The 20,250-nt window shown below is 32.3% G+C and overlaps 2 protein-coding genes across 3 annotated transcripts; one reads left to right on the top strand and one right to left on the bottom strand.

Annotated features, from left to right (window-relative positions):
* Nucleotides 1-1,536: 1,536 nt before the first annotated feature.
* Nucleotides 1,537-15,415, top strand: LOC113513441 (transmembrane 9 superfamily member 2). The gene is made up of 9 exons (XM_031907986.2): nt 1,537-1,868; nt 3,087-3,482; nt 3,983-4,138; nt 4,788-5,120; nt 5,362-5,454; nt 6,127-6,332; nt 8,434-8,593; nt 9,411-9,572; nt 12,212-15,415. Exons 1-9 carry the CDS (start codon nt 1,746-1,748, stop codon nt 12,551-12,553), a joined length of 1,971 nt encoding a protein of 656 aa, XP_031763846.1. The 5' UTR covers nt 1,537-1,745; the 3' UTR covers nt 12,554-15,415.
* LOC113514617 (DNA excision repair protein ERCC-5 homolog) lies at nt 15,320-19,921 on the bottom strand. Of its 2 annotated transcripts, XM_031907984.2 has the most exons (7): nt 19,783-19,921; nt 19,524-19,699; nt 19,245-19,450; nt 18,969-19,161; nt 17,191-18,892; nt 16,832-17,118; nt 15,320-16,117 (listed from the first exon to the last, which is right to left on the bottom strand). In XM_031907984.2, exons 1-7 carry the CDS (start codon nt 19,868-19,870, stop codon nt 15,416-15,418), a joined length of 3,354 nt encoding a protein of 1,117 aa, XP_031763844.2. In that variant the 5' UTR covers nt 19,871-19,921; the 3' UTR covers nt 15,320-15,415. The 2 variants fall into 2 exon arrangements, with proteins under 2 accessions (XP_031763844.2, XP_031763845.2); XM_031907985.2 differs by lacking the exons at nt 19,245-19,450; nt 19,783-19,921 and having other exon boundaries at nt 19,524-19,664.
* Between the last annotated feature and the right edge of the window lie 329 nt (nt 19,922-20,250).

Here is a 20,250-nt window from a genome sequence, read left to right as displayed (position 1 = left end):
ATCTTGCCCCAATTAATAGATTAGTTGGAGATATAGCTAACACTGACGAAATTGAGAACTCCGATCGATCTCGAACCGATACAGATACCGAGAGCTACAACACCACGACTGAAACCGACAATTTGAATGCTGATGGCACTGGGCCTTCAATGGTGGTCGATTCGTCTCAGCGGCTTATTCGTGAAAAAAGACCACCCGCTTATTTAGGGGATTATGAATTATAATAACTTAGGTTTTTTAAAAAAGGATGGGTGAATGTAGTATACGAAACTCTTTACAAATACTGGTTTGTTTTTCTATTATTGACTTAAGATTTTGACATTCCTTTTCTAACTACTATTGTCTGTAATAATACCAATGTATCGTTATTTTTAGTTGAATTAAACCAATATTTCCCTATGGTCTATATCGTTTTGTATCATGTATTTAGTAAATACCCGTGGGATGACTGGTGTTAAAGGCGCACGCGCTCTTCTAGCTAATAGCCTGCGGGCAGTTATCCGCAAGTCCTCTGGATTGGTCGCCTAGTATGGTATGTTTCTGCTGCATAGTGAAATTACAGGGAACAGTAGCATGACGTTTTAATCCTTATTAATAGCATCATGGGCGACACAACAAGAAAGGATACTCCTTTCTTATGTCTATGGTTCTCTTTATGTTTATAAATGACAGTTATAATTTTACATTTTTTTTTTATAATCTATGATAGTGGAAAGATAACTCCGCTTGCGCTATCTATATACGCTGGCGGGGCCACGTGAGGGACGATAGATGATCATGAAAGCAGGTCAGTTAGACCATCGCGACGAATGCAACAAGTACCTATTAATCACAATGGTTTCCAGGGGAACCGCGTGAAAATCGATTTAACAGGGCTTGTTAGCAATGGGACATATACCTAACAACCCGTTTCCCGCCATCACTTTGCATTAGGTGGACTGTCAGCTTGTTTGCCATTTTAAGTTACACAACAAAAATGTCACATTTAAATAGTAAAATAATAAAATAATCAGGCACGAAAAATATAAAATCATACATTTTTGCCCATCGTAAATATTTGTAGTTATAAGGAATCCCCTGATTATATATTTTGCAATAAGTAAGCGACAGCAAAAACCTTGTATTTCCTGTCAATTTTAATTTTTACATGCTTATTCCTATTTTATATAAAGCAATTAGTAATAATTATTTATCTTTATCAATTAAACATTACATTTGTGACTAATTTGATATGTTTAGCTATCTATTCCTATTTGGTGCTAGTGATGCCGTTTGTCAAAGAAAAATCCATCTAAAAACCGCCTATATATGAAATGTTTTAATGGGTAACCTCTCATTTGACACTCCATATATAATTAATGTTATTCTTAATCTATATTATCTAATGATAAATACCTATTTTTACTTACCATAACGAATTTCAACAGAAATTTTGAACCATGTGACCAGCATTGTCTTCAAAACCCTAGTTGCCAGAGCCATTACATTTAAATCTTTAAAAAATGTCTGGTGACGTCTTGACGTTTCTCGTCCCATAGTCTATGATCTATGACGTTTCCAATCCGACGGCGACGATTGAGGCATGTTCTCTTGGAATTTGTTGAATAGTTACTAAATAAACTACCGGTATTTGTTTGTGCTTAATTTTCATTATTATGACGACTACATTTTCTTGTGTATACGGTTTATGATAGTTTTCGTCTAAAGATATTCGTACGGAAGTCAGTATTTTGGAACATCACGTCATGTCTGTCGTCTATGCGGTTTGCGCATTTTTTCTGTTGACGCCTGCGAGAGCGTTTTATTTACCCGGTTTAGCTCCAGTAAATTACTGTCGAGTCGGGGAAGACAATGGGAAATCATGTAAGGTAAGCGCTATGCACTTAATATCATATTCATTAGTAAAATTGAAACTAATTCTGCAAGTGTACTCTGCTGTATTTCCTTCAAAAACATGTCTGATTATTGATAAGAAGTCAGATAAGTAATGAATTTTCTTCAGTAGATAGCCTCAGGTGGTTAATATAATTTACTTACATATTCGTAATACAAATTTATTATTAGTTAAATATCGAACTACTGGGAAACAGTTTTACATGACTCATTATCAATAGTTTACTAATTTAAGCTAGATAAACAACATAAGGATTGTAAATGTTGTAGTGAATGTTGCTATCAATAATGGGATATAATTACATTGACCCTGTATTTTCACTAATAATGATGTATATTAGTCATTATTATTCACACCATGAGAAGCAATGATATTGCTGTCTGATATAAATTGGAACAATATTGGAAGAATGTTATACAAAATTGGTCAATTTTGTCAGTAACATTGAAATTTCTCTAAACTACTGATCTCAAATTTTTACTATAAACTTGTAAGAGTATTATGATTCCAATGACTATCAGATAGGTAAACGTGATTGACAATAAGGTAACTGGGTAATATTTGGAATATTATCTGACAAGTTTCTATTTAAATAATATATTTTATCTCAATACACTATATAATCTATCAACAAATTTAGCAATCTAGCTGTCACCCCTATGAGCATCCACTGGCTTAACAGTTTAAGAAAATTAACTATCACCCCTGTTCTAACTCTGACTATGCTCATACTGATTATTAATTAAGTTGATTATGTTAGTTGATTTGGTTCTAGCACCATGAAAGTTTATATAAGTAATAATAACCATCATCATATCAGCTGTTAACTGCCCACTGCTGAACATAGAAAGTAAATAATCAGTCAGTAAATAATAGTCTATAATTATTGATATGACGGATTATTGATAGAACTAAGAACTACTTTGATAGCTTCATGATAATTATAATTTACTATTTTTTGTTACATTTATTTGTTATAATTAATTGTTGCTGTAATTTTTCCTCCAGTTATAAAAAAAAAATCTAATAATTAATCATATTATCATAAAAGTAGAAAAAAGAACAATAAATTGTTTAATTTTTTTTATACTGATCATTGCTAATGCAATTCCTAGATAAATGTAAATTAATTCATTTTTCACTACTTAAAAAAATTAATAACCAATTTTTTTTATCTGTATATTCTTTTCAGAATGAAATTCCTCTATATGTGAACAGATTAAACACAGAGGAATCTGTGATCCCATTTGAATACCATCATTTTGATTTCTGCCTCTCTGATGAGACTCAATCACCAGTTGAAAACCTGGGCCAAGTGGTCTTTGGTGAGAGAATACGACCAAGTCCTTACAAAATCAACTTCCTTGATAATGTTGGCTGTAGGGCTTTATGTCAACGTACTTACAAGGCATCAGACCCTGAGTCTATCAAGAAATTAAATTTGTTAAAAATGGGAATGGCTCTTTATTATCAACATCATTGGATATTGGACAACATGCCTGTGACATGGTGTTATTTGGTGAATGATGGAGGCAAAACATACTGCAGTACTGGTTTTCCCATGGGCTGTCAAATTCGCAGGGATATGGTAATATTAAATATATTAAAGATTTTTTATACATTTCAGAATATTTTTAACCTTTTTGCAACATTAAATGGCTATTTTAACCCAAGTTTTTTCTATTTTTAGAACCTAATTTGTTTATACATTTATGTAAAATTACTACTAAATATATATATTATGCAAGAGCAAGGAAAAAAGAAACTACAACTGTTTATATACTACTTAAACAGTTTCTGTGATTGAGCCCATTCAATAACTAAAACTAGAGCTTGATTTATTTATTGTATTTATTTATTTACACTTTATTGCACCAAGTAAAAACAGAAATAACAAATACAGTAAATATTGATTTTTATGTCTAGTATTTTAAGTTTGTTCTAAACCTTTCATCAATTTTATATTTTAATTGCTAAAAACTTTGCCATTAAATAATCAATTTTTATGTTAATTAAGTTGCATATCTGATAATACTACAACTTAGTTATCATGAAAATTTGTTATTTTTATCATTTTTTTTTTATCAGGACACATGTGCTCCGATTGTGAATACAAAACCATACAAAGTGGGCACATATTTCTTGTTCAATCATGTGGATTTGGAGATTACATATCACAGTGGTAGAGAGGAGGAATGGGGAGTTGGATTCGGGGAAAATGGTGGCCGAATCATTTCTGCTAAGGTATGTATTTTAGTTTATAAGTTACATACCAGTTTACCAGAGGAAGACTGTACAAAAGACGATTGCTTGGGTACCTCTGTCCTATTCATGTTTCTACCGTGAAGCAGTTGTGTTTGCATGGCTTTGTTTTGATTTGAAGGGTGGGATATGGCTTGAATTTACAGTGTACAGAGGAATAACACCTGAGTCCTCAGAAATGGCAACGCATGGGGGTATCAAGGGTGAAACAGTATACTCTGTTATGTCCATGGTACAGCTCATGTCTATAGGCGACAGTTACCACTTTCCATCAGGTGGGCCGTCAGCTTGTTTGCTATTTTAAGTAGTATAAAAAAAACATAGTGGTTCCTCAGAAATGACAATGCATGAGGGCTAACATGTATTTTGTGAGATTTATAGTGCTGTTCATGTCTATAAGTTATTATAATATCACCTTCTATCAAGTGGACTGCCTATTTATTTTTCATTCCAAATGGAATAAAAAAAATATCAGTTAATTATTCATGCAGAAAATATTAATAGAATATAATTCTTCTAGACAATGGTCCGTTACATTAAACTACACATTACAGTATACATATTTGTTATATAATGCAAATAAAGACAAACTGTATAAATAAAAGTTTTAATTGTATATCTATTTTTGCAGGTAAAACCAGCAAGCATTGATCATCAAAAGGCGGGCAAATTGGATTGCAATTTCCAAACCCCATTGGAAATTCCAAACACACTTAGTGGTGACGACATTGTTGTAACATACTCTTACAGTGTGACCTTCACTCCCAATAATTCCATTAAATGGTCGTCAAGATGGGACTACATCCTGGAATCTATGCCCCAAACCAATATACAATGGTTCTCTATATTGAATTCGCTTGTAATTGTATTGTTTCTCAGTGGAATGGTAGCTATGATACTTTTACGAACACTTCACAAGGACATAGCGAGATATAATCAGATGGAATGCGGAGAAGATGCTCAGGTATTTTTTGTTGATATCATATAATACTTGTTATTGGAGTATATTTTTACTTTTGACAATTCAGTTTTCCTTTTGTTTTTGGAAAAATATAAATTTTATGTCTTTAATCATTAATAAATAGAATTATTATTTCCTTTAATGTCATTTAAAATTTACTTTATAAATATATAATTTACTTCATTTATAAAGTAAAATTCAATAATAGAAAGGGTACAATTAGGTCTAATATTTTTTCTTGTAGGAGGAGTTTGGCTGGAAATTGGTACACGGGGATGTGTTCCGACCGCCGCGTCGCGGTATGTTGCTTGCAGTGTTCCTTGGTTCAGGATCTCAAGTAAGTATATTGTTATAAATACTTAGTTTGTGTGTGTTAGAAATTCGTAAGAAAACAGAATAAAAGGCTTCCTGCGGGTGAGCTACTAAGAATAGCTGATTTTTGATAATTAGTATTTAAATGTTATATGATTAAAAAATATAATTATTTATTTTTGCTAATAATAAAAAAAAAAAAAACTAAAATTCTATTTTTAAATATGTTTGTTGTCAATGTAGATATAAAGAAATCTATTAAGATTTTTTTTAATAGTAGACATGTTTCCATAATAATACATAGGCCTTATTTGGAAATCTAAGTTATGTTAGATACTACACATTCAAAATTTATTTTATATATGTTTATTTTTGCTCAATATCTTACTAAAAATTCGTATGGCACCCTCAAGTATTAAAATTATCATCATCATTCTCATATCAGCCGCTAACTATCCACTGCTGAACATAGGTCTCCCTCTTAGTGGGTTATGCCAGTAGTTGCCACGATTGGCAGGCACTTCGCAACCGCAGTTAGGCTTTGGTGATGTTTTAAGAGGGACATTGTTGCCCATCCCCCAACCATTAAGTTCCCCTAGTCAAGAAAAGGAGGGGTGGCCCATTCTATGCCGAGACCACAGTATAAAATTTATTGTCACTTCATTATTTGAATGTTTTATGTTTGTTTGTGTTTTAGGTGTTTGGCATGACATTGGTGACTCTAGCATTTGCGTGCCTGGGCTTCCTCTCGCCCGCCAACCGCGGCGCTCTCATGACGTGCGCGCTGGTGGCGTGGGTGCTGTTAGGAGCCGCCGCTGGCTACGTGAGCGCCAGGATATATAAGAGCTTCGGTGGCAGGAGGTGGAAGAGTAACATACTTCTTACGTCTATGGTGTGCCCTGGGTAAGTATCCAATATTTACACACAATGTATGTAATAAATCTATAAGATAAAATATTAATATTATAATACCCTTCACTGGTACCCCGCGTACCCCGGGTAGCGTATACCGATAGCGCAGGCGGGGCTACCATTCCATCTTCACTTAAACAGAAATGTGATAATGTAATGCTTGGCTCGTACTGAATTATCAGACCAAGTAATGTCAAGTATATTATCAAGTACATTGCGTCGGTTTTTTTAATTCTTAAAATATGGTTAAATTGCTAGTTCATCCATTAGTTGCTTGTAGATGTCTATTTATAGTTTCCTTTTATGTTTTATAACATTGCTGTTAATTGTATTTCCCAACTATTTTTTAATATGATTCGATAAGAGTAACTGTCGAGTTTCTTGCGCAATAAAATATAAAAAAAAACGATAATTATACAATTTACTATTATACAATAATGTTTTTAAATAGACTATACAAAATGGGTTTTATTTATTTATTTATTTAACTCTTTATTGCACCATATATAAAAATATACAATGACAAGTGAATAATTCAAGTGAAATACAGTAACATAAAAACAGATTGAAATATACACATATTGTTTTATGCCAAACGACAACATATAATAATATGTGTGAATTTGAAAAGATAATTTTTTTTATGTTACTTAGAATGGCAAACAAGCTGACGGCCCACCTGATGGAAAGTGGTAACCGTCGCCTATAGACATGAGTAGTAACCATAGACATAACAGAATATACTGTTTCGCCCATGATACCTCCCATGCGTTGCCATTCTTGAGGACTTAGGTGTTATTTCTCTGTACCCTGTAAATTCACTGCCATATCCTACCCTTTAAATCGAAATACAGTCATACAAACACAACTGCTTTACGAATTTAACACAAAGTGGACAGAGGTGCCCAAGGAAACAACTTTTGTACAGTCTCCCTCCGGTGAGAAAGACTTTGTACAAAATGCATATTAAATGACATACCATAATCATCGAAAATCCCCTTATAATTGAAACAGTTGCCTCACTTTTCTAAAGCATGCTAAGGTTACCCGAGTTAATTTCATGAATGTTTTAAACTCCAGGTATAGATTCTAGTATCGATTAGGTATTTCTTTACATATGGGGAATTAATGTTCAATGATAACGTTTACTATTGAACAAATAGTTTTATCGCAATTATGATAAATACCGCCTTTTTAAAGTAATTTTATGTTAATTGAAATTATTTCTTTATAAAATCGATAATGACAAAATTTTGAGAACCTAATCTCAATAACAAGAACAAATGAATAATATTTATAAATAGTTACTTTTTAGCATTGTGAACGTTAATAACTCTGTTTTTCCCTGGAAACAATCGTGATAAAATGTTATTGAATTCGTCACAATAGTCCAATTAATCTGGTTTTATCCTCACCTATCATTAGTCATCGGTGCCTAGCCACCATATACAGATAGCGCAGGTGGGGTAACCATTCCATTATTATCCACTAAGAACCCCCGTTAATAATAATTCCATTTCCATAATATAACATAAGAATAACACCCGAGTTCTCAGGAATGGCAACGCATGGGAGGTATCATGGGCGAAACAGTATACTTTGTTATGTCCATGGTATTGCTCATGTCTATAGACGACGGTTACCACTTTCCATCAGGTGGGCAGTCAGCTTGTTTGTCATTCTAAGTTGTATAAAAAACCTTTTTATTGATAATATTGCTAATAATTATCGTATTGTAAGTGAACCGCTACTAAAATAAACAACCTGGAACTCTATCATGAAATAAAATTTCAACAGACTTGATTTCATGTTTTTGTTCATACCGAAATCAGTAATTGGGGCTTAACATTTTGTTCGTCATAAATCCTATCATAATAGTCTAAAGAGACGATATTTTAATATTTTTAAACAGCATGCATTATATAAGTTAAAAATAAAATTTGTGTTTAGTTCGACCTCAAAATTTCGGAAAATAATCCATGGTAGCCCCTCTGGATTATTTGATTAGTAATAATAGGTATCTAGTATAAATATTAAATTATTTTATTTTATATACAAATAATACAATGAAATGTAAATTACCGTGTTGCAGCGTGGTGTTCTCTCTGTTCTTCATCATGAACTTGGTGCTGTGGGGGAAGGGCTCGTCGGCGGCGATACCTTTCTCCACGCTGGTGGCGCTGCTCGCGCTCTGGTTCGGGGTATCTGTGCCGCTCACCTTCATCGGCGCTTACTTCGGATTTAGAAAGAGGGTAAATAGTATCAACTTTTAACCTTTTAGACTGGGAATTAACGCGATCTTTTAAGTAGACTATAATAAAGATAGTAATAAACTGTAGAAATCCCTTTAAGGATAAGCCCGCTTGTGAACATATTTGTTACAACCTAATATCTATATTTAAAGTAATTACTCAAAAGGTTATAAATAATAATGTTTATTTATTCAGACAACATAAGGCCCATTTTGTTAGTTATAACTTTATTTATGTTAGTAAATGAGCGGTCATGACGCTCTTGCATTAATAACCTGTCCCACCCAATAATTTAGGATGGGACAGTCCATTTTACCGGTAATTGTCTGCAGGACACTGTTTGAGCTAACACGCGCCCTACACAACAGTTTGTTTGCTCCGTAAATAAATAAATAATCTACGCTGTTACAAGTATATTGTAGCACTGTCATGCCTCTATTTCCGAGACAGAAATTTTGCCTCGGGAGTGTGGAGGCATGACAGTTCTACATCATTCTTCTAGTGACCACGGCTGGTGTAATCTGGTCAAAACTTCGAGATAACTCAAGTAAATTATCGTAATGTATTTAAATAATCACGTTAATTCCTGTCTCTTATAAACTAGGATAAATAGTATTTTTATTTTAATAATTTTATTTATACATTTATACATATTATATATAACTGGACAACAGGTATAATATAATAATAATAAATAATTCCACTACTATATCACAGCTTTCAAACCGAAACATATTCATACAAGCACAGCTGCATCTCATACATCACACATCGCAAATTATTTTGATTATTTGAAGCGACATATGTTTGTTTCCAGATCTTGGATCACCCAGTACGCACAAACCAGATACCGCGCCAAATACCCGAGCAGTCACTGTATACGCAGCCCATCCCTGGCATAGTGATGGGCGGCGTACTGCCCTTCGGATGCATCTTCATACAACTGTTCTTCATTCTCAATTCCCTTTGGTCCAGTCAGGTATGATCCAATTCAATGAATATCCTAACACATCTAACATCTAAACAAAATATTCTCTAACATTTTAATAGACTGTTAGAAAATTAATTTTACAATTTTAAAGGTGAAAGTATAGTATATGTTTACAAGAATGAATATTTATTACTCTTTTACGCAAAAACTACTGAGTGGATTTGAATTAATTTTGATAGCTGTCCATGTACCAAGTTTCATGTGGCATATCATAAATAATCATACCCTAACTTAAAACAGGATACTTTATGTATACTAGCTTTATATAGACTAGCTTTTTACCCGCTACTTTGTACGCGTGGTTTCAGAAGTATGAAAACTTAGATGGCGTAATCAAGGTGAAACGTACATATTTTAAGTTAATTTTTTTAACTAAAAGAATTAAGTTAAAGTTCATATCCAAGAGAACAACTGTGAAAACCTTTAGTGCAGTAGTTTTGTGTAATGCTCACATTAACTAGAATACACTAAATAACACTAAAATTTTCAAAAATCATTGTTTTGCATCTGTTGGTTTTATTAAGATCTCTCATATCAATTTCCCTTAATTATGGCCCATGTATTGTAGTTACAATTTAATTATATGAATAAGATACATGCGGATGAAGCTGCAGCATATAGTTAGTTATCTATGATTTCATAATTCTCATCTCACTATATCATCTCATCTATAATTAATAAGTCAGATGAGTTATGAAAGTCCTCTGTCACTCGATTCTTTTTGTCTATTCTGTGTGATACATATAGTAATATATAATATAGTGTGATATATAGATATATAGGTCAGTTCTATTTAATATCAGAGGGAGATTTTGTACAAAAGTCAATTGCTTGGGTACCTCTGTCCCATTCGTGTTTCAACCGTGAAGCTGTTGTGTTTGCATGGCTGTGTTTCGGTTTGAAGGGTGGGATATAGTGTGAATTTATTGGGTACAGAGGAATAACACCTGAGTCCTCAGCGATGGCAACGCATGGGGGGTATCATGGGCGAAACAGTATACCCTGTTATGTCCATGGTACTGCTCATGTCTATAGGCGACAGTTACCACTTTCCATCAGGTGGGCCGTCAGCTTGTTTGCCATTCTAAGTTGTATAAAAAAAAAAACCTATTTTAACTATTACACTGTTTTGTCACTTGCTTTTGAATTAGGAATTAGGCATAAAAAAGGGACAAAACAGTTCAACAGCTAAAATAGATTTATGAGACGTTTGAAGTTTTTATGAAGCAGAGGGTTATATAATTTTTTTTTTTTATTGCACAATAATAAACTTGCATCAAATCATATCGATAATTTCCGGTAAAAATTGATAACATGTAACTCGTTATCGCTATTTACTACGATATGACGTGAATAGATAAAACTAGTAGTTCGTTGATTTTTAATAAATTATTTATTTATTTATTAAAAAAAAAAAAAAACGGCGATAAACAAACAAAATTAATAAACAATTTACAATACTATGATCAATAACAGGTTTTCCTAAATTATAAACTTATCACTTGTAAAGTATAATTGTGCAATAAAATAATTTTATACTGTATATTTATGATAAAGCAAATGCTGTGAATATCTTTAAAAGGCATGTGCATTCATATTGTATTGTATTTAATGTTTGTTATTAAGTTATAATGCAATGCTGTTGGTGTTCCTATAAATAAATGAAAAATAAATAAATCGTTGATATATTTATGCACGTACGCAATAAATATATAAACTCAATAGAAAATAGGTATATTAATACATACATATACATATCCACATATTATTTTTATACTTTGAAACAAATACCTTTAAAACTAACCTATTCAAAATTAAAGTGGTAAAGATTTGCATGGATTTCAACACACAACCTAACTTAGATTTTTTGTATTCTAAATTGTGAATTTTTCTAAGTGGTATCACAGACTGTTATTTAAGTGTGCACCCTGGGAAAATGGTTTCTGAGATACAGTATACTTTATAGTCGTTCAGAAATCACAAACAATATTGTAAGTTAGTTCTACACAAAATTAAATATTTACTATACCTTCTATCATCATCATAATATGTCAGCTGTTAATTGTCCACTGCTAAATATAAGCCTCCCTCATAATGGGGTTTTGGCAATAGCTGCCATGTTTGGGATGCGGGTTGGCAACCGCAGCTAGGCTATGATATTTAAAGAGGAGCGCTGCTGCCCATCCCCTGACCATTTAAGATTCTTTAGTCGCCTCTTACGACACCCACGGCACAGGAAGGGGTGGCAAGGTGTTGTAACATAATTTATGACGTTAAATTTGAAAGAAACATTTTTAACTAACTTAAAAAAAGGAGGTTTTCAAATTCAGTGGTATTTTTTGGTTTGTTACAATGATATAAAGATGAAAGAGATATGAGATCTGTCATCATCACCATCATCATCTATCTGCAAGGATATAATTCCAGATTGATCCCATAATAACTTTAATAACATTGATTCAGTTGTTTAGTTTTTTAATCAAAACAACTGTTCTAGAAACAATTGTAAACAGGTTTTTTTAATACAATGTTAAACTATTAAAATGTTTTAATTATTATGAATAAGAGAATATTTTTTTTTTTCTTAAGAGAGTATGTTTTAAAAATGTAATTTATATTGTTTACAGATGTACTATATGTTTGGTTTCCTGTTCCTCGTGTTTGTGATTCTTGTGATCACCTGCTCCGAGACAACGATTCTGCTGTGCTACTTCCACCTGTGCGCCGAGGACTATCACTGGTGGTGGCGGGCGTTCCTCAGCTCCGGCTCCACAGCCGGCTACCTTTTCATTTACTGCTGTCACTACTTCGTCACTAAACTAAACATCGAGGACGCGGCCTCCACTTTCCTCTATTTCGGATACACTTTCATAATGGTATTCCTATTCTTCTTACTAACCGGCACTATTGGATTCATGGCGTGCTTCTGGTTCGTAAGGAAGATTTACAGCGTTGTGAAAGTCGATTAAATTCAGTGTGGTACTAAATGTAAGATACAAAAGTATTGGTACAGCGGTGATGCGTGGCGGTGATGAAAGTTTTGCTTCATCATTTATTTTAAATTTATTGCTCACGTTGATCGCACTGATATCATCGTTAGTCATGGTAATGATCAATCGAAACTTTCATCTATGATGTTAGGTCCATATTTGCGTCAACACCGCATTTCCTAAATAATGGAACGTCATACATTATGTATTAGACATGTATTTATACCGTTTTATACATGTTGAGATACATGTATAAAACTTATTAATGTTTGTGTGGATATCATGACAATCGTTTCCAAAAAATACATATCGCAAATACGATATGTACGATATTTTGGCGGAATCTGGGAGTCAAGTGATAGTATGTCTAATGTGATGGTTAATTTAACATGTGTAAATGTATTTGCATTTGGAGTGATAAATTTACCATTACATGTCATATAAACTTCGTGAGTTGGAATTTTACTCTGTTTACCAGATCTTTATGTTTGTGCACATTCTACAAAATTGAAGACGACCATTCATCCGCGTTAAATAATTTCTTTTGTAATGTCAAGAATATAGTGAATAGTGGGGTCGATTCTCGTAAAAACAAACCACTCATTACGAGTAGCGTAGTCCTATGCAAATTTTATATTAATATACTTGTCAATCAACAAACAAAATGTTCCTGGAAATGGAATCAGGTAGGTGTCCTTGTGTTGTGTTAAGTTTATTAACTATTAATAAATTATGCAAAATATTGTAAATTAGATATTATACATAATTAAATATTATAAAATATTTAATACGAAAACGATTTGATGACATTACGTTTGAAAGACTTTAGAATCAGCATCATTCAAGAATTAGAATAAGAACGTATAAACGATTGTAACGCTACGATGCCATTGGGGTTTATTACGGGAATTGAGCTCTATATTTAACGTCTAATCATATTTAATGTCATCAACAATCACATTAGGTGTTAGAAAGGTAACACTTGTATATTATGCGTTAATCAATATCGTAAATATGGCCCGAGCATTATATACAAGTTTGCGATGTACGTTTATATCCGTAAAGGATTCGAATTTATGGTAGCTACAAGGAGCTAGTTGCAATAGGGATGCGAGAGCTATCATAATCACTAGAGACTGCTGTACGCGATGTGATTTTATGTAAAAAAAAAAATGAAAGTTTATATCGAAATTAAATCGATAAGTCACGTAAAATTTTTTAGTTGTCAATTTGTTTTCATATTGTTAGTTGTTAGATGTAAATAAGTTTATGTAAAAGAGAAATCTTAATCGAATTATTTATTGTTTGTCCTCGATTCGTCTGCACAATCGATATCTGTAGTAATGATAAGACGATAGATCCATAGACAGAGTATTAACATCAAAAGGCCGTACTTAAAACGTCAATTTGATAAAAATGAAATTTAAATTATAATAATTTTTTTAATATTATTTCGGAATACATAAGGATCCTAAAGAGACTGACCACTTTGTAATTGGAATAGTGTAACAAATTTTAGCATAACATAACAAGATGTTTATAAGTTGTTGATGTGTTCTGATATCAGACTCCATTAGTTCATCTTCAGAAGTGAAATATGTAATCAGAATATTTTAATTACAAATTAACAGACGCCACTGATTTAAGAAACTCAATGCCATCATTATATCAGCTATTAACTGTCCACTACTGGACATGGCCTCTCCCTATAGATTGCCATAAAAAACGGTCCCCATCCACCTGCATTCATTGACGCCCTGCAATGTATTTGAGGTCGTCGCTCCATCTAGTAGGGGGTCGTCCTACACTATGTATGCTTGTACGGGATCGCCACTCAACCTTCCCCATCGGTTGAAGGTTCTTCGAGCTATGTGACTAATTGATTGCCACTTCAGCTTGTTTATCCTTCGGCTTAATGGTAGACAATTATGAGGCATATAGATTATATGCTTGAAGTACAAGCATGTCAAATGTTACATTCAATGGTAACAATAACAACATGTCTCTGACTACCCGATTGGGATTATAGTCGTGAAATCATATTTATATTTAAGTATTATTCAGATATCACAAGATCTACCGAGCCATACAACTTAAGTCTTTAAACTTAACCACACATTGACTGAACTGTAAAATCAATAAATTTATAGAGTACCTACATCAAAAGTATATATATATATATATATATATATATTAGCTTCGGGGGTTGCCATGATAAAATTATAAAGTACTTGTAATTTTTTTTTAAATACCACGAATTTTATTTCACTTTTTTTTGTGAAAAGAACATCTATTATGGTACATTATTCACTAAGGGAAAGTAAGAGACTATCACTTTAGTTATGAATCGTGCTTTATCCCAAATGATAGTGATTTCATACTACACGTGAAAGGATTTTATAAAAAAGTTATTTATATTTTTATATTAAACCATTAATCATATAGAATATTGCAGAACTGTATTAACAGTCATATCATAATGTAATTATTTCCTTTATATATATGTCTATGGCAGCCCCTTAATTCTAAACATTTTGTAAGTATCTATATCCCAGTAAAAAAATATTGGCTGTCTATAGGATCCCAATCATATTTTATATCGATAACACGTATTAGGGACTAGGTCTATCCAATTTATTATTTAAGTATATTAATTTAAGTGTGTGCATATTATGAGATTTAATTTTAAAATAATATTATGTTAAAAATTATGCTTAACTGGAACAGTTGATTGTAAACAATAAATTGACTATTTTATAATAGTATTTTATTTTATTAACAGATTTGCAATAAGTAATGACACTGTAATAAATTTATAAATAAATAATAATGGCGCATTCATTAATCACTATCACTATTTTCTGAAAGGTTGGCTGTTTCCTTTGGTAAAATAACCCTCCTTTTTGATACTTTCTTTTTTCTATCGAGTTTTGTCTTTCTGAATATCTCAATTGCTTTCATTTTATTTTGTAGAAGACTTTGTTTCTCCTTTTCTCTTTGGGGGATTATTTCTTGCGTTCTATCTAATTTTGGAATGTTTATTTCTATTGTTGATTTATCATTATCTGTTATTTTTGATATAACTTTTACACCAAGATTTTTAAGTACATTTTCTTCACTATTTTTATTTTGTTTACATTTTGATGGGCCACTCACACTTGCTACATTCTCTGCATGACTTGTGCTAGATTCAATTTTATTTGATTTTCTTTTTCTTCGTATTTTCTTTTTCCCTTCACTGACATATGCTTCTTCTAAAGAGGCTTCTGGCCCCATTTTTTGTACTGCAGCTTTAACTCTCTTACTCATGTGATCTTCTAGTGATTGGTATTCTACTTTCTTTTTAAAATAGTCATGAATATTCTTTTGATTTTTTCGATTTAACATCCTTTTTAATACTGGATTGATAATTTCATCTAATTTGCTTTGTGACCAACCAAATTTAGCTTTGGCATAATCTCTCAATATTGTTATATCTAATTCTCCCCATGTAAATCTTTCTTCACTTTTTTCTACATTTGGATCCAAGTATGCTTGAACAACCTAAAAAATTTTCTTTACAATTAATCATAAAGTCTAAATAGTAATAGAAATTTATTAAAGTGAAATTTTAATTCAATACGGTAACAATAATACAATTGGACTGATTAATGTTGTGGTTATAATAAATATTTGTTATATATATCGTCATATAATATTTTGTGACGCAAACAGCGTCACAAAATATACGATCTCTTAGGTCAAATAGTGAACTTCAGACAAAACTTCAAGTTCTTGTTAGCACATGAATTAAACATATGTATGACAATACAGGTGATAGACTGGGCACATCATTAGGTCATAAAAAAATAAATGGACACAAGATTTAACTGAGTGGTATCCGCGTGATGGAAAAAGAAACCGAGGTAGGCCAATAAGATGGGAGGATGATTTGCCCAAAGGCTGGAGACAAGCTGCAAGGAATCATTACCAATGGAGAAATATGGAGGAGGCCTATGTTCTAGAACAACCTGAAAAATAAGATGTCATTGATGTGAACATTACTTATTTATACATATTTACAATTTAAAAAAGAATCTGTAATTCAGGAATAAAGGCTATTTTTATTTATTTTATGACCATACATATATACAAATGTACTGTCATTTATAACAATATAGATGTTTTTAAAGGAGAAGAATTTCTAGCTTCGACAGAAGTAAAAAGCAAACCTTATCCTAGACCTATAATTAAAAAAAATTATAAAGCAAAACTTACCCGTAAACTTGGAAAATCATCAGTCACATTTACATTTTTAAGTTTTTTCTTTAAAGATATATTATCAGTTCTTTTACCAGCACATACCCAATTTTTGAACTCTTGTAATCCAGTTATAACTTGTTGGTATCGACCTTGTTTAGTGGACTCATTGAGGAACTGCCGCTTGTTGAAAGGGAATGATGCTAATATTTCTAAAGCAGTCACTGGCCCAACACCAGTTAAACCTGTAGTGTAATCACTTCCTACTAATAGAGCTAGCAACACTAATTGTTCTCTGGAAAGATCTACAAAAAATTATTTATATTAATAAAATTCTAATCAATTAACTTTATAAATAATTTTGGGATAATACTCACTAAATGACTTTTCAATTCGATCAGCTAAAAATTGCATGACATGTTTCTTTTGATTGAAAAAGTTTTTGTAGACTGTTTTTCCACCAAAGAGCCAAATATCACTATCATCAGTTATAGTGCCATCAGTTAACTTAATATTCTCTAAAAATGCACACTGAGCCTCTGCCTCCATTGGTGCAACAATGTAAGGAATTCCAAATATTTGCAGCAGTTCTTGGGCTTCTTTTGTCATTTGTTCTGTAATGTTTCTTCCGATTCTATCTAATTTCCCCTTCTCTTGTATTAACTGTTGTTCTTCAGATTCCATTACCTCCACTATAGAATTAAGTTTATCTGTAGAAAAGTCTTTTGATACTGTTGTATTTGATATTTCATTTTTAGAATCTGAATCAGTCATTTTGTCAGAAATTTTAATTGTTTCTTCAATAGGAGTGGGTGTTAACATTCTAGAAATTTTTACCACAGACTCGCTTTCATTATGACAAATTGGATCAGTCAAGCTTTTGTTATCATTAGTTTTCATTTCTTCGTATTTTTGTTTATCGCCCTGTTTACTATGTTCTAGAATGTCAACATTTGATGAAACATGTGACTGTAATATTTTCTTATTAGTTTCTTCTGAAGAGACATTTTTAGTGGAATTACTATGTTGAGACTGAACAATTTCGTCATGTTCTATATTTTTGTTTTCAATTGTAAAAACATCTGCAAATATATCATCATTTGGAATATTTTTATCCATGTTTAATGCCAATTGTACAACAGTTTTATTTCCTAAATTTTCCACATCAGGAACATCTTCAAAATCTTCATCATTGCTGGAATCATTATCATTTCTATTTTTTTGATACATATCTTGATTTTGTTTTGTATCATCTTCAGTGCTAGAATCAATTGTAATGGCATCTTCTAAGGTCTTTTCAATGCAGACTACAGATAGTTGTGTAGAGTCAATAAAGTCCTTGCTTTCCTCATCTTCAGAAGGTCTCATTTTAATTACTTCTTTTAATTTAATATTTGGATCCTTAATACCTTCTTCATCACTGGATAACTCCAACCTATCAGTAATAATGGATTTCTCTTTATTAAGATCTTCTAAAATAATATCAATCTTATCTTCTTTTTGTTTGTTTTTATGTTTACTTTTTGAGGTTACTATGTCATTTATTGCTTTGTGTGTAAAATCACTATATTGCATTATGTAAGCTTTAGCTGAAGACAGATCTGGCTGATCAAAACCATCTTCTTCTTCCGAATCATTATAGGAATCAGAATCTGTTAAGACTGTTGTCCAAGAATCATCAGTTTTAGAAGTGCATGCACTATTATCAGGATCTTCTACACATTCTAATGACATTTTTATTGCTCTTTGTAAATCTTCTTCTAATTCATCTCTTTTAGATATATTTTCTTCATTAACAATAGATTTTTCTTTCGCAACTTCTAATGTTTGAGGTTTATTTTCAGCTTCTTTTCTCTTTTTAGCTTCTGCTATAGCTTGTTTAACATCATTGATGAGTAAAAATCGCGTTGTATTATTAGAAGCGATGCGACGTGTAGGTAACATATCTATTTTTGTATCTATTCCCTCCTCATTTAACAATGATTCCAATTCATTTAAAGACATACCAGTATCACCCATCTCTTTCTCAGTTTCTTCTAAGCATTCCTGTACCTTTCTCCTTTTCAGCAATCTCTGCATCTATAATAATAAAGCTAAATAAATTAGCTATTTTGAAATCAATACCAAATATGTGACTTTTTGAAAATCAACTTACTTGGAAATCTGAAAAATTATCACTTTTTTTTGGTAACTCATGAAGTTTTCCCCATGAATTCATTTTCCTAGTTTCTTTCAACTCAATAAGTAAGTCATATTTTTCTTTAACTGGTAATTTTTTAAAGTTTTCAGATTCTATATCTACAGAGTGTACATCAACTATAGACCCACTTGATGTTTCATCTTCTGATCTAAAAATAATTATAATATTTAAGATTAATAAAATAAATTTACATATCTACACCTCAGCTTATATGCAGTATTAAAATATTACTCTGATTCACTTTCTTCTCTTGCTGGCAGTGCTGGTAGTTTGAATAAATCATCACCAACAGCTATGTCAGTAGAAACTTTTTTTGATGATATTTGTTTTCCCAATAGACTGCTTATTGCTGTTTTCTTACTAAGTAATAAAGTTAGTTCACGTTTAATCCTTTCTGATTCACATTGGTACTTAGTTTTGTTATCTTGTCTCTTAGCCTACAAAAATAATGTTTTGTTTTTATCTTATCATAATGTAAATTGATCTTTATCATATAAATAAAAATCTTACAATGGTCTCTTTCTTCAAATCAGGGAATCCTCCATCGAATACGAACACTGGTTTTACCCTAAAATAGAGCAGTTTACAAAGACGCTGGAACAATCCCATCAGGTGGGCATTTGCTAGAGGAGCACCTTTCGCATCTTGGTAACCTTTCACCACTTGATGCAACCATATTGAAATATCTGTTGAGGAAAATAAATATTACCCTGGTATTACATCTGGTCTAAAAGTAAAAACTTTTAACCTACGATACAAGTAAACTTACCAACTGCTAACACCTTGTTTTCCAATGTTTCCACAGGTACGGGCTTGCCGGCTGGCTCAATTAGTCTCCACAGTCCAGTAACTCCCATCGCGTGCGATTAAATTCCAGAACAGATTTTTTTGTTTATACTAATTTAAATATCAGTATACATAACAAAGGTCGTTTCCCACGAGATCTCCGGTCAATCGTCGCGCGGTCTCTTCCTCACACATCGCAACCTTTTCGCTTCATGAGTTCGACGTATTATTTATAACACACACATTCACAATACGAATACTGCTACTGGTGCACTGCGTTCATAAATGTGTTTGCTTCACTACAACATATCAAATGTTTTACTACGCCGCGACGCCCACTCTTTCCCACACTTTATTTTCTCACGCCCCATGCGTAACCCCACATCCTATCCTATGACCGGCTGTCAGTCGCCGCACCGCAGAACGACCAACCTCGCAGACACCTCGCAAT

The sequence above is a fragment of the Galleria mellonella genome, unplaced genomic scaffold (genome assembly GCF_026898425.1).
Source record: "Galleria mellonella isolate WM207_F2 unplaced genomic scaffold, CSIRO_AGI_GalMel_v1 utg93, whole genome shotgun sequence".
Lineage (NCBI taxonomy): Eukaryota > Metazoa > Arthropoda > Insecta > Lepidoptera > Pyralidae > Galleria > Galleria mellonella.
The sequence above is the reverse complement of the archived record's forward strand: the minus strand, read 5'-3'. Positions and strand labels throughout refer to the sequence as shown.